The sequence below is a fragment of the Dipteris shenzhenensis genome, chromosome 17 (genome assembly GCF_047967505.1).
Source record: "Dipteris shenzhenensis isolate YYH24624 ecotype China chromosome 17, Dip_SZ_1.0, whole genome shotgun sequence".
NCBI classification, from domain to species: Eukaryota; Viridiplantae; Streptophyta; class Polypodiopsida; order Gleicheniales; family Dipteridaceae; genus Dipteris; species Dipteris shenzhenensis.
The window spans coordinates 12542494-12563331 of record NC_141612.1 but is presented as its reverse complement, the minus strand read 5'-3'; the positions used below and the strand labels follow the sequence as shown (position 1 = coordinate 12563331).

At 44.1% G+C, this 20838-nt stretch overlaps 1 protein-coding gene across 1 annotated transcript in view; it reads left to right on the top strand.

Annotated features, from left to right (window-relative positions):
• Positions 1-10533: 10533 nt before the first annotated feature.
• Positions 10534-20838, top strand: part of LOC147891700 (ribonuclease H2 subunit B) — a 59951-nt gene continuing 49646 nt past the window's right edge. Inside the window, exon 1 of the mRNA XM_087388868.1 lies at positions 10534-10686. Coding sequence (XP_087244994.1) covers positions 10542-10686 — 145 coding nt within the window. The 5' untranslated portion in view covers positions 10534-10541. The remainder of the gene's footprint in view (positions 10687-20838) is intronic.

The window sequence follows — 20838 nt, the reverse complement described above, 5'->3', positions numbered from 1 at the left end:
GCAACCTTTCCTGAATGGTGTGGTTCATCTTTTTTGCAATTGGATTTTGCTCTAGAGTACAAGGGGACATGAGCTCCCTCTTGATCCCACGTGTATCACAAAAACGCTGAAAGTCATGAGAGAGATACCCTCCACAATTGTCAGTTCGTAGGCATTTAAGCATTCTACCTGACTAATTTTCAACCAAAGCCATCCATTTCTGAAATACCTGGAACATCGCTCTTCCAAGCCATAGAATAAGCCCACACTTTCATAGCTACATCATCAATGAATGTCACATAGTATTCATCCCTGCCTAATGGTCGTGTAGGCAATGGGCATGGGACCACATACGTCTAGATGCACCAAATCAAGCTTTTCAAGCTCTTAGCATAAAACATCATCTGTGTGCTAAACGTCCATCAATAAAGCATCCCATAAGGTAATCTGGGCCTAACAGTGCATCCAACAAGGATCACAATGCATCCACATGGCCTGTAAAGCATCCAGTGCAACCCAGTGTACACCACAAATGAGCACACATGGGTCAAACTACAACAAAAGTGATTTGCATAAGGTACACTCAAAATCACAGCCTCAAGGTAACGACCGCTACTGAAAGTAAAACCTAAGAATCTTTGCATACATGGAATCAATGACATGACCTGTGCTTTCCACGGCTCAAAGAATACTTCAAAAAATCACTCTGGATGTGAAGTAAACCCGAGTCAAAGCTTGTGATTGACCTATAAATGAAACCTTAGAAGCCTAAGGTTTAATTTTAAAATGCCACATTTCAAAAAATCAAAGGTTTGAACCTTTGAATGGATTTTTGATAGAGAAACAGACGATTCAACGTCTCAGAGAGATGAGACTTCTCTAAATCTCCATGGAATTATGCGAGAGCTAACATATAGGGGTTTTTAGGCCTCTAGAATGCAATGGAATAGATGGTTTCAAAATCGTGGTCCCAATCACTAAGACCAACACACGGACTGAAAAACATTTTAACAAACTGATCTATTTGTAAACACCACTAGAGTGTGAATGATGAGCAATAAAAAAGTTTAAGGACCTCTTGAGTCCACCAGAACTGATAGATCTACAAATGGTTGCTTCAAACTTGAGTTCCACAACACTGGCAGAAAAATGTTGAAGCAGAGGCAGTGAGTTAGAAATCCAATGAAATGATCCCAAATTCAAGAATGAAGGGGTTTTTAAACTCCCAAAGTGCAATGGTGGACACCAAAAGCAAGTAATGGTTGCCTCTACAAGTCATTCCAATCTCTCACTCACATTGAAAGGAACAGGGGAATCATTAAAAAATGTATTTTTGCTCCAAAACGACTTGCAGGCTTGCAAATACCACTCAAAGACTTCCAAAAACCACTTGTAGGCTTCTACAAGGTTCCAATACCACCTGGGTGGATCAAACAAGCACCCACAGGCTTGCTCCATCCTCCCACAAAGATGGAGCAGTAGACTCTAGGCTCCAAGCACACACATGGGCTCAGATAGACAACCCACAAGCATCAAATAGACCATCGGAGCTCTGATACCAGTTGAGAGTGCTCTCAACTCTCCTTTAGACTCGTTATCTTAAACTATCAGATTTCAACCACTGGGCTACTTAAAACATTTAAGTATTAACATGGAAGTAGGTCGGCAAAAAATCAGGTATTATGAGCACCATAGATCATGGATGATGGCAGTCCAAGAAAGTCCACAAGTCCAAGAAATTCATGCAAGATTTTAACTTTTTGAAAAAATACGACGACATTTTGCAAATCAAGGAAATTCGAAACTCCCAACTATGTTACCAACCTCTCGATAGCAAGTATCTCCTATCTCTTTAGGCCAATCTGATGAACTGTTGTAGACCTCATTACACACTCGAACCACCCACTGCTTGCTTGCCTCTGCTGACTTGTATGCCCATAGTAACTCCTCCTTTAACTCAGGGTCCTCTTCATCCTGGTATTGGCACTATATACAATTTTGTGCTGCCATCATGTCCTGCCAAAAGAAACCTACATCATGAGCTTGACAAGTATCTTAAAGGAGCTGGAAAAAGGATAGCCAAGGAAATTAATATTCACTGTCTTTGCCGACTCCAAGTCATATAGCCAATTGCAAAGCATGTCCTCCTTGTAGCTATTTTTCTCCCTCATCTCCAAGTCTATGCTACGAGGAGTTCATCCAACATTGTTCTCAGATAGAACATGAGCATTCCAAAGTCTTTTGGGTATGCCATAGATTTGCAGTAGGTGGATCAGTGTACAGAGTTTTGGAGCTAGATTTCATAATGGGCTCTTAGTTGTTTCTACATTACACTTAAACAGGGAGGGAGTTCAATGAGCTTGGCCTTCACATTCTTGTTTCATACAACCTGACATGTCCACCTCTCATCTTTTGACTATTTAATCGAAATATTTCATCTCACATTGGTTGTTTAATCGAAATCTTTTGTCTCACATTAGTTGTTTAATCGAAATCTTTCATCTCAAATTATGGTCCTTGGCCTATCAAAGGACACTATCTAGTCACATAGCTAAGAAAACATCACTTCGGTCACTTTAGAAATATTATAATATTACATATATATACATATACATATACTATTGTATGTGTATATATATATGTATATCTTAACAACTGCACTTACATTGAGAAATATGAAATCCCATAACTAATCCACAATTCCTAAATGAATATATTGTATGACATTCATCTTGTCTTGTAATAATAATAATAATAGAAGCAAACCATCGCGTTGGTGACAGTTAATTTTTTGACCCACGTAATAATAGAAGCAAACCACCATGCTGGTGTTATCCTAAAACAGGTACATTGCCCAAGTGAACTCTAGAGAAAATTAATAATTCAATAGATTACACACAAATTACATAGATTATATCTCAATGACTCCTTTCCTTCAGGGGGTTGGTTCCACATTGCTTTGAGCAGGCCGCCTTTTTGAGCTCCTTGATTGCAAGCTCGCCCCTCCTTGCTCCTTTCCCGAAGGGGGCTGGTTTCTTCCTTCAGGGGCCCGGCCCCTCCCTTCATGTCACTTCCTCTTTCCTTGCTTTGAGCTTCTTGGTTGCAGGCTCCGCCCTTCTTGCTCCTTTTCTGAAGGGGGCTGGTTCCTCCCTTCAGACTTCTTTTCCTTATAGCCAGTTGGCCTTCTTCAATTTGAGCTCCTTATCTTTTGCATTTTTTGCCCAAATGGCAAATCGAGCTACAACATCTACTTTCTTGTCATCGTAGATAGTTGTAATAGGCAGGCACATTTGATCTATCCATGACTTGGGCAATGGCAAATGACATTCTCTGCATACCGAGCTTGCATGCACAAACACCCCAAAGTAAAAAACGTGCATAGGGTGGTAGCATGCAAGCCATCGGATCATGTAGTCATCTATGATGGGGGTATGCCAGACCATGCATTTCGAACCCTACTGCATAGCAGGATAGGCATATGATTTAATTATTGTAGCCGCCAATACCATAGTCTTGCTCTATACATGATGAAGTTGCTTCTTGATTCCTTCCTCCCTCATCCTAAGGCTACAGATGTTATCCTTCATCTCCTCCACTCTTTGCTCACTCTATGCAACAACTTCTTTTGATTCCCTTAGCATCTCTTGAAGCTGCTTAAATTGCTCAAAAACATCAATATGGGCCATTTCCAAAACTTCCACTCTAGTTTGGAAATCTATCACGATGATGGAGTGCTTTTCAAAACTTTTGAAAGTCACTACAAGCTCGTGCACAACCCTATTGTAATCTTGTTGCAAGGTCTTGTAGCTTACTCTTTGAACTTCCAATGGTGTTTCAAAAAAACAACCCCCAACATCTAGAATATCCTGTCTCCTCCACTGCTTCTCAAAGAAATGTGCTTGCAAATTGCCTCTAGGAATGCTTAGCACATTTTTAATCATGCTTTCAATGATGGTAATCTTCTGACCTTTACAAACTATTTGTCTCTTCTTCACGTTCACCTCCTATACCAACTTGTTGGTGAAGTTGCTGAGAGAATCCAAATTGGGCTTTTGAAGAGCAAGTGAGGAGCTCCCAGATGTCATGATTTCAAGATCAGGGGAGGAGAGGCTCTCGCACTGTGCTACAAAGGGGGAGGAAAGATTGTGTGAGGAGCTCTCAAACTGTCCAAGGGGATCCATTACGAGAGGGGATAGAAGTTGCAAGAAGAGCACAAAGGAGATATAAACATTTGAGAGGAATAGAAGATGAAATAGTGAAGGAAATGGAATAGTGGAGGCTTAAGTTTGCAGTCTGAGTGCAAGAGATAAAGAAATGGTCAAGAGGGATAGAAGACAAAACAATGAAGGGAATGGAATAGCGGAGGCTTAAGTTTGTAGCCCAACTATAAGGAGCTGTCAAGGTGAGAGCCATCGCGGTGGTTGGCCTGAATTTTGATTAATTCAAGGCAGTAGTGTTACCTTGCATGGCAATGAGTGATTACAGGTGGTGGCATCTCAGATTACTAGCCACGTCTGTGGTGGCCACTAAGATTCCACTAGGTTGACAGTTAATTACCACCCACCGCAATGGCCCACAATTACTCATCTACTAGTTACCACCACTGGGCTTGCATGCATGATTACTATGAGTGCAATAAATTATCAGTCACTGGGCTTGCATGCTCAGTAGAGTACTAGAGCGCATGGTAATGAGTGATTAGAGGTGATTAGGATTTGTGATTTAATTTTGTGGTAATTACTACCCAGTGGTGGTGGCTCTTATCATCCACGTCTGTGGTGGCCAAGATTCCGCTGCTTGGTAGTTAATTCTAGCCACCGCAGTGGTCCACAATTACTCACATGCCACTTACCACCACTGGGCTTGCATGGATGATTACTATGAGTGCAATAAATTACTAATCACCGAGCTTACATGCTCTCAGTAGAGTACTAGAGTGCATGGTAATGAGTGATTCGAGGTGATTAGGCTTTGTAATTTACTTTTGCGGTAATTACTAACCGGTGGTGTGGCTCTCATCAGCCATGTGTATGGTGACTAAGATTCCACCGGCTTGGCAGTTAATTACCAACCACCGTAGTGGCCTGCTCACCTACCAGCTACCACCACTGGGTGTCTACTTCATGATTACCAGCCCGTCTAGGGTGGCACCTAAAATTCCACCACGGTGGCCTGCAATTAATATGGATGGAACCCCGAGCCTCTAGCCACCACGGTGGCTCAAACTTTATAATATATAAGATTCGTGGCATTTGGCATTTTAGTATGTTGCTCTCATTCACCCTTGATCTGCTACTTTGCTCCACACGCTATGCCACTTTGCTCCACACACCCTCCTCTAGCTCTCTTTAGCCCCTACTCTACTTTGCTCCATGCTCCCTCCTCCAACTCTCATCACTCATCTGCTCACTCACTCATCTTCACTATGCCTACTACCACCCCTTGATGCAAAGTGATCCCAATGTTATATGCCTTCTTGTATAAGGTGATTGCATGGCACTCACCTGGAGTAGAAATGATGGCTCTAGTGGATAGCCTTCATTCCCACTGTCGATTTCCCCCATATCTACATGTCACCACCTTAGATGACATGCTCACCTCTAGCCTCTTTATGGTTGTGCTGTATGGGTTTCCCCTAGACATGGATGAAGGCCTCAGGATTTCCAAATAGCAGAGTACTTTCGTCTTGTTGGGGGGGGCCGTACTTTGAGTCTTGGCAATGTGCATGGTCTTCGACCTCTCCATCATCTCCTCCATTGGCTCCCTACAAAAATTTAATACAACAAGCTGGGCTGGCGGCAATACTGAGTTATAGAAATTTCCTCTTGCTCAACAAGGCTCACAACCACTCAGCAATGGTGGCTGGATGTAATCTTTTGGCCTCTAAGGCTCTCAACGATCTTTTGGCTCGCTGGATGTAATGTTTTGGTCTTTACGACTCTCAGCAATTACTGAGTTTTTATTACATTCATGTAATCTCTTTTTGTTTAATTTGAGGTTCTTAGTATGCACTGTTGTTAACTTTTATATTTAAATGGTTATGGTCGCTAGAAGTAATCTTTTGGCCTTTAAGGCTCGCAGCAATTGCTAATTTTTTATAAATGTAAGATCCTCTATTCAATTTTTGCTCAATATAAGTTGTTAATTTTTATATAACCTGTTATTGGATGTAGATGTACATTGTAATCTCTTTTGCTCATTTCACTCGATGAATTATATTTGATTATCTGGATGGCACCACCGTGCCTCCAGTCACCATGACGGCTCGAAATACTTTTGCCCTCATTTAGGATTTACTGCAACAAGGACTAAAATACCAGTAAAGTAGGACTACAATTTCCTTGGTTTAGGACCAAAATAGTGCCAAGATTGCTCCAACAACCCACATTGTGGTTGCATGGAGATACATATAGAAAAATACAATTAAACTTTTAGAAAATGCAATTGACAATATGGCCCGGGTCCCCGCTAGGGGCAAGGGCCATATCGACATGCATTATATAATATCCATGATGCCACTGGACAGATATGGCATGTCGATATGGCCCTTCCCCCTAGAGGGGACCCCTCAAGGGCCATATCATCAATTACATTTTTATTGGTTGCATAAGGAAATACATTTTCATTGGTACACAAATATATAACTCAAAAAACCAGCATGGTGCCTATCATAGATTTCCTTTTGTTTACCAGCACGGTGTTTGTAATAGACCTCCTCCTATAATACGTAAAAATAGGTAACGGAGCTATAACTCCAAGAACCAGCACGGTGGTCGCTCCAAGATAACCTTGAATTCTGGGTGATGAGATAGGTTATCAGGCCAGAGACCATGTTGAGGCAATATTCAAAATGATAGATTGCGTCTTATTATTATGCTAAAAACTAGCACGATGGTCTCTCCAAGCAAACCGATGATTTGCATGGGCGTGCTACCCAGTGTGATAAGTGGCAAAGCTGCAGCAAAAGGTTGCACAATGACAAGTGGTCATGCATTGCGGCGGTGTCGACGAATGATAGATTGCGTCTCATCATTACGCCAAGAATCAACGCGATGGTCTCTCCAAGCTAACCTTGAATTTTCATGATCTACATGGGCATGTTGCCTAGTGATAGGTGGCAAACGTGCGCTAAAAGACTGCGCGATGATAAGTGGTCAAGCCAGAGACTGCGCTATGTGAAGCAGTGCAGAGATGCACGATGTAGTGCAGAGCTGTCGTGTGTCGAGCTTTGCGGTGTTTAGAATAAATAGATTGCGTCTCATTATTACGCTAGTGTGGCATCATGACGTCGAGAAATTTTTTGGTGAGGGCACGGGTCCGCATAAAATTCCAAATCTCACCCAAGAGTGCGTCGCATTGCAGTCCCAAAATGGCCCCAAAAATAGTTATGCGATTGGCTACACCTAAGCAAATGTTGACCCTTTGGCTAAAGAAAGATAGAGGATTGATTCTCAAGCATCATACATGGAGACGCATGAGAATCTACCCTTATTTCATTTATCTCTCGAGCCTATTCTTTGATACCTAAATTCGTCATTGGCTAGCTCACATTGCGTTTCAAGCATACCTATAATGCATCTCCGTCTATAGCATTTGGTGAGACCATTCCATGCCATAGTCATCTCCAATTCAAGAGACATTCTCTTTTTCTTTTATCATCTTGTGACCTATAATTAAAAATAAAATAATACATAAGATTATATTGTTAGAATGCTGCAAGCAACAATAAAACCATAAACTAATTATGATTGTGGGATGTTTTCTTCTATGGAATTTAGGGCAAGTAAATACCTAGTGATAATGCATCAAAAGACACAAAAAACAAGCCCATCTATGAATAGTTAACCAAGAAATAATCTCGAAATAATCCATAATTGAGATGCTACACTTATCTTATTGGTAAAAGCTCTCAAGTAATAAACTAGTTTTAAAAGACAATTGATAAACTAGTTTTAAATTCTATATACATAAGCTAATATCTTATTGGTACAAACTCTCAAGTAATAAGCTAGTTTAAAAGATAATTGATAAACTACTTTTGAATTCCATTATACATAAGATTATCTTATTGGGATGTGCACACTTTCCGAGCAAAAACCTACGAGCAAAAAAGTCCGAGCGATCATTTTTGACACCAACCATGCTTGTATATTTCTCAAAGGAATATACAATTCTTTCTTAATTTCTCATTTATGGAAGCATATACTTACTTATTTTTCATTATAACCCTCCTTTTAGAGAACATCATCTATATATGAACAAATAGTGAACACTTTAGAAACTCCTATAAATACCTCCCTACCATACTCTCTTATGAGGATTATGGTAATTAAATCAATTTAAAAGAGTTTCCCTAATCTTTAGCAATCCCATATTTGAAGCTCTCATATAACAATGTATACCATATTCCTTGGATGAGTAGGAAAAAGATATTGGAAACCTCATACTTGAGGCCATTATAATCGATCATAAATTAATCTCTAATACATTATCAAATATGGGAAGGCAAGGAACGGATTTTCAAAATATTCCCAATTCTCCAAACCTAAGTACTTTTAAGGAAATGTGGTCTCTATTAAACTCCTTCCTACCATAATATGAATTAGGGAGAAGTTATAACTCTCATATACATCTTGAAATTTTCACTTTTTCTCTTTTATAACTATAAAAAGTATAATTTTAAGCCTACCTTTGCATAGATCATGAAATTTCCTTTTTACAACTCCTCAATCTGAGATAAGGAGCAAAAGTTATGACCCCTTTTGCGTAGGCTCTCCAAGGGTATTCCGATGGCAGAATAAGGTTGGGGCAAGCTCTTCAAACCATATTCCTCTGGAAAAATACACTTAGAGGGTCTATTAAAAAGGTATTATATTATTTTCTTAGGTCGTCCTGAGGAACTGTAAAGAGGATATTTGCTCAAAATTTCATGATCCAACCAATGGTGAAAGGAAAAGAAAGGATTTTTTAAAGTGATAAAATAAGTCACCACTTGGACATTATATATGTATATTATATAAAGGTATATTTATATCTATATCTATTTATCAGTATTTCATATTTACTTACATATTCCTTGAAATAATTTGGATTTTTTTGCTCCCCAAAAATGACTTGAGCCTATATATTTTGACCCCTCCTACCTTTTGTCCGCTCATCGCTCGGGGATTTTTGCTCGGAAAATGGAAACCCCCTTATTGGTAAAAGCTCTCAAGTAATAAACTAGTTTTAAAAGTTGATTGATATAAGTAAAATAGGAAATTGACTTGTTTCCAATGCAAATGTAATTGAGGAACATATAGCTATCGCATAAAAGGTACGGATTCTCTCCAATGGGGCTATTGTGAATCGTGACTTGCACTCCCAAGAGTGCTAGCATTGGCACCAGAGAACGAGTAGGAGAGGGCTCTTTGGAGCATCCACTCCCAAGAGCAAAGGTCAAGGGGGAGAGTTAGCTAACAAGCTTTGTAAGCCTCGCCTCATAGCACTTGGCAGTGTCCTTGAGCATCAAATGGCTTTGGATTTAGACGGTAACTCTTCTACTTTTAACCCTACTAAGTATATACCTTATGGCAGTGTAAGTTATGCTATTTCAACAATAGATTTACCTTCAACCCTTAGACATTCAGACTTCCCAAATAATTTTCATTTGACAGTTAATGTACTCTATGCCTTGCGTGCTTAACTTTCATCATGGGAGGCTATAGAGATGAATGCATTTCTAAATTTTGCCAATCCAAATGTCCTTGGTTTATTGTACGACCCAATTCTATGGCATATTGTAGACAACATCTGCTTAAGTGCTCAAAATTGCACCTTGTACTTTGTCCAAAAGTACATCAACATGGCTTTATAGTGGTTGTAGTTGTCCCGAGTATAGATTTTATGTGGTAATCTTAGGTTTAATGGAGGGGATGGGGCAAGAGTGGAGCCAAGACCGAGGTAGCTGATCTTCACCACACGGACAAAACCAAGTCGATTGATGGGGACATGCTGATGCAAATTGAAGCAATCCTATATAGGTGGGGCCTTAGAGGTTGCCCCATACCCTGCTAGCAAAGATGCACCCTCTCATGTGCAAGGGGGCGGAAGGTGTTAGTTTGCGTCCCCATACCCTGCCTACAAAACTGGTTCATAGCCGGTTCTTGCTGGCAGTGACGATGGGGGTTCAACAACAAAGACGAAGAGCTGTGACGATGGCTTTGCATAGGTACTGACCCATCATGTACCCCGAGCACCCCCTAGATCGTCTTTGCAAGTGGGTGTGTCTGGTTTGACGCTATGAGGACAACACCATTCAATCGTGCCCCTCTTACAAGTTGTTTCTGCAAAGCGGAGTGCGGTGTAGGTGTCAACAGGCTGACAAGATCACGTGTGGGGAGTCAATGTGGGCATCGATGGTGAAACAAGTCCTTGGAGGCGACCAATCAGAGCATTTGGCTGCTCAAACCGCCACCGAACTTGCGTGGGTGGGAACAGGCCCTTAGGTGTGGCACCTGGCCTAGAAGGGCGATATGATTTTCCCGCCATTCTTTTCATGAACTACGACGAAAAACTCTCACATGCATTCTTTTGTGAGATACTCCATACACCTCAGTGGGAACGCTGCCTTTGCATCCAAGCTCCTTCCCCAAATGACTCGTCGAAGTGCCATGGTCGCTGCCCAAGCTGTAACCCCCCCGGATTCTCGCGTCCTCATCGCTCATCGTATGTTTTCAAAATGCCAATCCTATCCTATTTCTTACTTTGCTGCTTGTCACTTTTTCTGGAGTATCATCTGCTTCTCAGCTTCCCAAACAGCAAGGGGTGCGGAGAATGTGGTTTAAAAGTATCCCTGTTCTGAAAACTAAAAAGGACTTGGAATGTGGTACAATTTATCCGATGACGGAGTATAATGCTCTATGATCGTAGGTTTTTACAAAGGGCCAATTAGTTGTAGTATTGAGAGTTGAGAGGAATGATGACGTAGAGCTTTCATGGCAAGCTTTTCATCTCTCTCCTGCTCCCTATTTCTCTACGGGTGTCATTTCCGATTGTCTTCTCATTTGGGTGCGTACAAATGGGGAGTTGACCCTTTTCTTCTGACAATAACAGTATCCCGAGCACTCCTAATACTCTCTTTAGCTTGCTGTCTCAAATTCCATGAATTATAGGTCATAATCAAAGGAGTATACTTGTGGGGATGCAATTGTTCAAGGACAAGACTTCTATTAAGTATGAAAATATGTCAAGAGTGGAGATCATGGTGAATTTACATCATGCAAAACCAAACACAAAAAAAGGACAAATAACGTGCTCATCCAATGGAGCTAGAAAAAATCCAAGGTTGAAGTTGAAAGCGCCATCTCAATCTTGCGGAGGACCTTGAGAAAAACCGTGAGCTACTCCACTCCCTAAAGAAAACAATTCTCTTGGTAGAAGCTCCCCGAGAAGACCTTTGCATGCTCACCTTGTTGAGCATAGGCATCTCCAGGAATGGCTGGCTGACCAGCTCCCACGCAGCAAGGGGGGCCAGAGGGGGTAGGCTGGCCGACCAGCTGGTCGGCCCAGTTGGCTGACCGACCAGGCTGGTCGGTCTAGGCAATCTGGCCGACTCCCCCCTGGCCTGCCCTATAAAAGGGACTCCTTCCCTTCACTTCCTTCACCACTCCTTGCAGCTCCTCAAGGCTCCAGCACACAGCCTGCTCCTGACCATCCCCTCAGAGCCCCCTCTTAGCTGCTCAGTTGGCTGCCCACACTCCCGCAGCAGATCTTGCCTCTTCAAGGCTCTTGCCTCCTCGCTCCAGGCCTCTACAGTTCCCTTGTTCCAAGGTTCCTGCCTCTTCACCTAGGCTCCTTCAGCCTCCTCTTCTCTAGGCTCTTGCCTCCTCAGTTCAGGCTCCTCTAGCCTCTTCACTCCAGGCCCCTGCCTCTTCGTTTCAGGCTTCTCTTGCCTCCGTGCTCTCAGGCTTCAGCTTTCTTGTGCCCCCCCCTTTCCTCTGCTTCAGTTCAGCCTCTCCTGCAGCTCCTGTTTTATTATCTTATTCAAGATATCTTGTATTTCAGTTGCTGCCCTGGTTTAAGGGCTGATTTACAGCAGATCAGTTGTGGCACATTTTGTTATCTCTAGTGTTCTCTGTATGGCTCTATAATTTCAGTTTGTTTGCATCTTCCGCTGCCATTTTTAATATGGTATCAGAGCACCAGAATACTCTCTGATCTGGGAACTTCTATATTGATGAAGTTGAAGAAGTTTGTCCTCGTCAGCAACTCTCCTTCCCACTGACTACAGAGCTCTCTTCTCCCCTCTCTATATATTTTTTTTGCTGCCTGTCGGCAGCCCTGTTCTAGACCTTGATCTTTTCACCAGCCCCGTTCTCTTCAGCCCCTTGTTGCTGTCCACTCCCTGGTTTCAGTTATGGCTGATGAAACAAAGGATTCTACTCCGGATCTTCGCGTATCCCCTATGTCCAGTTTCTTTTAAGAGTCTGACAAGCCTGTACGTATTCCCACTCTTCCTACATTTCCAGATGCTCGGCAGTTAGATGGGACCAACTATTCTCTTTGGAAAATTCAGATGGCGTCTGTATTGGAATCTTATGATCTTGCTGAGTTTGTTGATCTCGGGATCCCTCGTCCGTCACCTGAGGAGGAGCCACATGCTTCTCTTATCTGGGATAAATTGAATGCTCGTGTACGCTCGTTCATCTTTCTCAATTGTCAACCAGGGGTTCTCAATCATATCAAGCATCTTACTTCTGCACGTGCTATTTGGGAATTTCTTGATGGCATGTATCTTCGCGTCACTCCCATGAAACGTATTTCCTTGGAAGTTCAGCTTCGTCGCCTCGATCCGACTACTTCCCCTTCCATACGGGACCACATCAACAAAATGCAGAGCATGCATCAGGACATCCTCCATGCAGGCAAGGCTATCTCCTCCGAAGATATGGCTATTACTCTCTTATCTCATGTTATTACTGACAGTCGATATGCAGCATTCTATTCTTCTCTTATTACCTCTGGCCGCCTCAGCACCATCACTTGGGAGGAACTTGTCCCCATGATGATGGATCAGGAGGAACAGTTCACTAAAACCTCTGATGGTTCTTCTGAGGCTCCTGTGGCTCACCGTCCCAAATCACGATCCAAGAATGCCCCGTCCTCTGCCAATAACTCATCTCCTTCAGATCCCTCTAGTGACCGTCCTGCTCCCAAAGGTAATTGCAATCACTGTGGCACTCCTGGCCATTATTGGCGCAATTGTCCCTACCGCAAACACAAACGAGCTGACGCATCCCTGGCCGCTGCGGCTGATGCTTCCCTTACCCCTACTCCTGCATTTGTTCACCTTGAGCTCTTGAATTCGGTACCCCTTCCTGCAGCAGAGTCATTGGCTCTCCATAGCTCCGAAGGATGTTGAGCATAGGCATCTCCAGGAGTGGCTGGCCGACCAGCTCCCACGCAGCAAGGGGGGCCAGAGGGGGTAGGCTGGCCGACCAGCCAGGCTTTGGCCGACCAGCTGGTCGGCCCAGTTGGCTGACCGACGAGGCTGGTCGGTCTAGGCAATCTGGCCGACTCCCCCCTGGCCTGCCCTATAAAAGGGACTCCTTCCCTTCACTTCCTTCACCACTCCTTGCAGCTCCTCAAGGCTCCAGCACACAGCCTGCTCCTGACCATCCCCTCAGAGCCCCCTCTTAGCTGCTCAGTTGGCTGCCCACACTCCGGCAGCAGATCTTGCCTCTTCAGGGCTCTTGCCTCCTCGCTCCAGGCCTCTACAGTTCCCTTGTTCCAAGGTTCCTGCCTCTTCACCCAGGCTCCTTCAGCCTCCTCTTCTCTAGGCTCTTGCCTCCTCAGTTCAGGCTCCTCTAGCCTCTTCACTCGAGGCCCCTGCCTCTTCGTTTCAGGCTTCTCCTGCCTCCGTGCTCTCAGGCTTCAGCTTTCTTGTGCCCCCCCCCTTTCCTTTGCTTCAGTTCAGCCTCTCCTGCAGCTCCTGTTTTCTTATCTTATTCAAGATATCTTGTATTTCAGTTGCTGCCTTGGTTTACCTTGGTTTAAGGGCTGATTTATAGCAGATCAGTTGTGGCACATTTTGTTATCTCTAGTGTTCTCTGTATGGCTCTATAATTTCAGTTTGTTTGCATCTTCCGCTGCCATTTTTAATACACCTAAATGGCGGTTAAGTTGTGTATCTATGTATTGGCCAATGTGTATGAAAGGACTTAGAAGGCATCCAAAGCCTTGGTACATTTGGGTCTTCAAATATGCCATGTTGAAATGCTCGCTAGAATTTCCTAGAAAGTATCCACTAAGGCATGTGCAGATCTGGCTCTTCAAATATGCCACATTGAAATGCTCTCAACTAGAGAGTATGACTCAACTTGATGTCGAAACGAAAAAGCTAAAGAGAAGTCATGCCTCTCATAAAATACTTGAGGTCTCGAAAGAGAGCGAAGTTACCGAGTCCCAGGTCATGAAGAAGGGAGAAGGAACAAAAGTGCTCAATAATCTAGCAATTCCCTTCTAGATGGTCCTCGCCTGTTTGTGGTCCATAAAGAATCCTGAATAGACTTGTCAAGAGGGCAAATAGAGGCTGCATGAACATCCACCGAGTTACTGTTATCCCTCCGAGAATAGAAAGCTAAAAGAATGAGTGATTTTTTAATTCCTGAGGGATTTCCAGAGTCTCTTCCAAAAGATTCTCTGTGGGTCAGTAGGGTCAGTAGAAATCTGAAAATTCTCCCAATGAGGAGCTCTGGTAGGCTTCCAGCCTCCAAGGCTGAGTTGAAATTTCATGGCATTACTAACCGTGTTGTGAAAGAAGGGGAGCCTCTTCTCTCGGTGCTCTGTGGCAATTGACTTATTTCTAATACTTTATGCGGACACCTCCATAGAGCCAAATCCTCCATGGTCTCACAGAAATACGATTTGCGTTCAAAAAACACTGCTCGATGTGACATGAGACCTTGGCAGATTGAAAAGCAACATTTGCAAGGGATACTTGATTTGGTAAAGGCCCTAAGCCAAGCAAAGAGATAGTGAGATCTGTCATCTATATCAACTCGATGCAAGGGTTGACTGCATCAATTACATGAATTCTCCTTGTACTTCCTCTAAGGTGACTTATTAGTTGGAGTTTTCAATCGTCTGGAAAGTCTTTGAAATCCTTCAAAGAGCCTACAGAGGAAGTGAGAACTCTTTCCTATCTAGACCATTGCATACATTGATAAGTGCCAATTGGTCTGCCAGTTTGCCATGATCGTCAAGTATGCTGTTATTCCATAGATAGGCTGCCTATCAATCTCAACTTGAGAGCAGGGGAATTTTTTGAAGGGAACTCTTGAAGTTGCCCCAAGCTTTCAAGATAGCAGCCATAAGAGGTGAGGAGAGAGCCCTAATATGGGCTGAAGTAAATTCCAACTAATGTTGCCCGTCGCATCCCTACTCGTGGAAGGAGAGCAAGACTGAATGCATTGAATAAAGAAGTCCTCCCAAGGTTCCTCTCTTGGCAAAAGCCCCCTGACCACCACCTTGCACTACAAGCATGGACCAATGATATTGAGGCCCCGTTCGCGTGGGTAGGATCAAGGTCTCCCATGCCACCCCTAGCTTTGGTGTTTGCTGAACCATCTAGCCCATTCATGTTGGAAAAGTCACCTCTTCATTTATATGAGGAGAGTGTGAGGGAGGTAGGCTTAGGGTATATGTGGCTGCCGCATGGGAGCACATGGGCTGCCATGTGGGCAGCATACCCACAGAGAACCAAAGAGAGGAGGCTGCCACATGGGAAGCACTTAGCACATAGGCTGCCATGTGGGCAGCACACCTCAGGGCATACCTGGCAGTTTGGAGCCTCCATGGTGGACAACAAAGGTACAGATGTGCCATGTGGCTGTCAATGATTGGATGGAGTAGGATTGCGCAGAGATTCCAGCATGAACAGAGGCGATGACATCAGCAGCTTTACGGATGCTTGTGCAGGAACCTGTGCGGGAGCCGGAGCAGGCCTCTTGGAGCAGGTGCAAGGCCTGGACTGAGGTGAGATGGCTGCAGGTGAAAGGTGCCTGCTTGGCAGGGCATATGGAAAGAGGCCCGACTAGGATTGGAGGGGCCTGGTCCACTGGCTGCCTGCCATGTGGACAGGTAGGTCCATCAAGACCATGCTATAGGCCAGGAAAAGGCAGCCAGCCAGACCGACTTGTAGGTCAGGGTCTGCTGGTCGGTAGAAGATCAAGACTGATCGGCCATTTAGGGGCCCTTCAGGGCCTATAAAAAGGAGCCCCTCAAGGGGGCATTTCTCACCACTGCAAGCAGCAATCAAGAGCAGACTGGAGCAGCAGAGAAGCAAGGATCTGGGCCTACATCCAGGAGCTCCAGTGGGAGCTGAAGTGCTGCAGACATAGCTCAAGAAGGGGCTGCACCCTTGGCTGTCTTCTAGGGCAGCAAGGAGCAGGGATGAAGGCACGGTGATACAGTCTATTTGAAGCTCGGTGAGGTGCACACAAGCTTAGGGATCTAGAATGCCATGGAGGTAGTAGGACAGCATCCTTTTGGTAAGGACAGAGGACCGCATTTTGGTAGGACTATGGACTCCGTTTTTGTATTGTCCATTGGACAGAAATATATTTTGCTGGTTCTGTATCCCTGTTGGAGTATTTTCTATTTACTGGCTTGCACATATATGTTGAGCACACAAAGTAGAGAAGCTCTTTGATTTCCACCCCCTAGCACCGCTGTGCGAGCTCTTGGGCTATTTTGTCTCTCTTTTGCTATGCGTACCCTCTGTTATGGTTATTTCTATCACTCCACAGAAAATTCCTCTCGGGCCTTTTGAGCTAAGCAATGCAATCCCTAGAATGGCTCCAACAAGAGCAAACAAACCAAGCCGTGGCTAGAACTACTTGGTTGACCACAACCCAAGTCAACCTGGCAACCCAAGTATCTAATAGAAACACACTTGAATCCAAGTGAAACTGAAATCAGCTTCTAATCTGGAATGTCCTCGTTGCTAATCCAAAAGCCATTGGATTCATTCCAATTAAGGTGTCCACCTACTGCAAAACAAAATAAATCCAACGTTGCCTTGAAAGAAGTGAGATTTGTAGAGTGGCATCTAAAAAGATAGCAGTGTCATCAGCAAGCTCATTGTCCAAGGTCTCCTCATCCTATCTCAGGGGAAGTCTCAGCCCAATAATGTCTAGCTGAGATCTCAAGAAGATGCTCATTTCTTCAGCCACGAATAAGTACAAGAGGGGGGCAAGAGGGCATCCTTGAGTCTTGACAAACTGATCTAGAGATTTGAGCCCTCTCTCCTTTGACTGATTTGTACAGAGAGAAGAAACCTCTCCGATTCAAGCATCTGAAATTCCAAAGCGTAGAAAGATAAAGAAAACCCCAATCTACTCTGTCATAAGTGTTCTCAAACTCCAAGTGTAGAATGGCAAGTCTTTGGCCACTCTACATAGCCCAATGTGGAAGCCTCCCAAAATGAGAAGTTATTATAAAAAATCTTCGGCCATGCACGAAGCCCCTCCGCGCATCATGGATGAGATTAGAAGAATGGATGCAAACGTGGACTGTTAGCTTGGGTCAAAATATTATAAAAAGTGCCCAAAAGATTGATTAGCCTCCATTGAGAAATCAAATTTTTGCAACCTTCTTTTGGGATAAGATGAATGAGACCCTTTGTAAGTGAATCAAGCATAGCATCAAAGACCCAAACACCTTGCAGAGTTGAGGTAACCTGGTCCCGGATTATGTCTCAAAAAGCAATAAAAAGGAGGGTGTCGACCCATTTGAGTCCTGGTACCAGGGCGAAGTCCTAAGTTCGAGATTGTTGAAAGGTGCATCCAGTGAGACTCTCATGTTTGGTTTCACCAATGTTGGAATATTTGACTGTAAATCCCCATTGGAGGACAATAAGAGTTGAAACATTTGCTCTACCATGTCTCGAGCCATGAGTAGAAAAGACGTGTTTATTGACTCTTCCTCCCATTCGAATCCAAAAGGATTCGTGTGCATGAAAGACATAATATGTCTCAGGTCAAGAGTTGAAAAAAAGTGTACCCAAATCTGCAAAACATCCTTTGTGAGGTCCTTCTCTACATGCAAGGCATCTAGAACCTTGATACTAGCAGAGCGGTGTCTCAAATGAGGTTTAGAAATCATCATAATTGCCAAAAATTGTCTTGTGGCAGAAACCCCTGGTGCAATGCATACCGAGCCACCTTTCTCCATGCCTAATCATCAACATAAAATTTGTCTATCCGCACATGGATGGACATTTGCAATCTCTTGTTCAACCATGAGAATAGGACCAAATAAGGCAAATTGTAAAAGGTATCATATGTCCAAGCATCTTTGCCACTTAATTGGAAAATGAAGGCAGCTCAAGCTGCACTCTCTAGCTAGTGAATGCCACCTTCTCTTTCCTCCTTTTGTCTGAGGGCAACTCCACCATGTTGAAGGCACCTCTATTGATCCAAGAGTTCGCAATAGAGACCCAAGAGAGAAGTTCCTTCTAGAAGAGGACACGATTCCCTCGATTGTTTGGGGCATAAAGGTTAAGAAGACTAACCATACGTCCCCCAATCAATAGTACGATCCATTGTGCTCTGGAGAGTGTAGTAATATCATGTCCAACCACAAGGGAAAGAAAGGACTCTAAAATTGAAATGCAAGTTCCTCCCCTAGTCCCCAAAGTAGGTGACCAAAAGGTATGACGGTAAAGCAATATACTTGAATTTGCGCAATCTCTAGCATCTAGCTTGTATTTTTGAATAAAACATGTCAATAGATCCCCAACGACACTTGGATGAAGCTGATTACGAATTAGCTGCCTTCGGTAGCGATGTGGCCCTGAACATTCCAACTAACAATCATCATCGATGGGAGGAAGTTGGCTTGAAATCCTTACCAAACCTAGTGGCGGGAATAGCTCCCTTGTGAGTAGAAGATCTCTTGGAGTAGTGGAGACAAGGGAAATCCATAGGGGAAAGAACTTCTAGACCTGTGGAAGATGAAGCCCTGTCGATAGGAAAAGCAACAACTGTGTCACTAAAGATAGAGGGTACAAACTTTGCCTTTCCAAAATTAGCCAGAGTAGAGGAGGAGTTCATCTGAGCCAAGCACGGTGCTGGATTGTGTAAAATCCTTCTGTGCATAAGAGTGGAAGAAGTAGGAGCCACATCCTTTCCTCGATGATTGAAGGGAGGCCCGAAAGTTGAAGTGAAAGGGGGCTGCTTGGACGGAAGATCAAGAAGAGGATCTGAAGGAATGTCACGAATGGCCGGCTAGGTCTAGAGCATCACTAGCAGTGACTTGAACATGCTCGTGTGCATCACTAGCCGCAAACAGAACTAGAATACCACTAGCCTTGATCGTAGTGTGGTCCAAGGCAAGAGAAGGGCCCTCTTGGTCTGAAGGTGGTGGGGAAGCAGCAATACTAATTGTAACTCAATGGCAACATGTGCAGGATGTGCAACAATTGCCTGATGGGTAGGAGGTGCCAAAGAAACACTCTATTGAGAATGAGAAGGGCTGCACGTGAAGATTTCTTAGGCCTTTTCTTCTTGTTTGGGCAATCTCTAGCAAAATACCCAAAGGTCTTGCGTATCTGATAGTGATCTTGTTTGCGTGCGATCTTGACTCCCTATCTAAAAAGAGATCCATTAGGACATTGGAGCATGATTGCTCATGAGACATATTAGGGTTTGAAACAATGACCCTAACTCTAGGAACCCCATCGGATCTGATGGCCTCTGATGTGAAAGAGCGTAAACAAGGGAGGGGGATCTAAAGGTAGCTCCCATCCTGACTATGAGTTGATGGTATAGAGTTGTAGATCTATTGAAGAGTGAAGTCATCTACTGGTCCTCCTCAATAGGGTCGAATCCTAAAGAGAAGGGCTTGAAGAAGGTCTTCTTGGAACCAAACACTAAGGCGCTAGGCTTGAGCACTATGCTCGCAGCTCTAGGAGAGACAAAGGCGACTTGAAAGAAACCTCGTCCAAATAGTTGAATATCCGAAAGGCATGAGGTGAGGTCCCAAGGTAAGGCCGCAAGCATCGAGTCCCTAGCTTGTGATCTGGAAGGGTGGGACCCATGACTGCATGTGAAGAGGGTGGTGGAGCTCTCAAACTCCACATCCTTTTGTAGCTGCAGCAGCTTGTCTTTTGAAAAAGTACATGTTTCTTGCATGGTAAAAGTGGGAGAGGATTAACTGAATGGGTCGCTACAGGTTGAAGGCCGATTCAAATAGTTGAAAAATCCGGCCTTGCTTGGAGAAGGTTGAAGGGGAGGTTAGAGTGGAAGAGGTGAAGGGAGAGGAGAGAGGAGGGGTTGAGAGGGGCTGAGAAGGGGGGAGAGAGGGGCTGAGAGAGAGAGGAGAGGGATGAGAGGGAGGTAGGGGGCTGAGGGGATAGGAGACTAGCTGCAAGGAGAGGGGAATGAGGAGAAGAAGCTACAAGAGAGGGCATAGCAGATGCAAGAGGAGAGAAGTAATTGCAGGTGGTAGAAGTGCAGCTGGCAGGGGAGGAGGATGTGGGAATAATAGCTGCAGGTGGAAAATGCAGCTGCTACGGAGATGGAGAACAACTACAGGTTGAAGAAGAACAACTGTGGGGGAGAAGGAGAGCTGGTGAGGAGGGAGAACAGCTGCGTGTGGAAGGGGAGCAGCTACACCTGAGAAGGGGAGTTGGAGGAGAGCAAAACAGGCTGCGATTTGGAGGCAGCACCCTGCAAGTGTGAGCTAGGTGAGGCAGCAGGGTGGGCGGGAACGGCAGCCAGATGCAATTTGATGGAGGAATGTAATGAAGCTCGCTATTCAAAGTGCAAGTGCAGTGAGGACCATGGCTTTCAATTCCAAATGTGGGCAAGAACC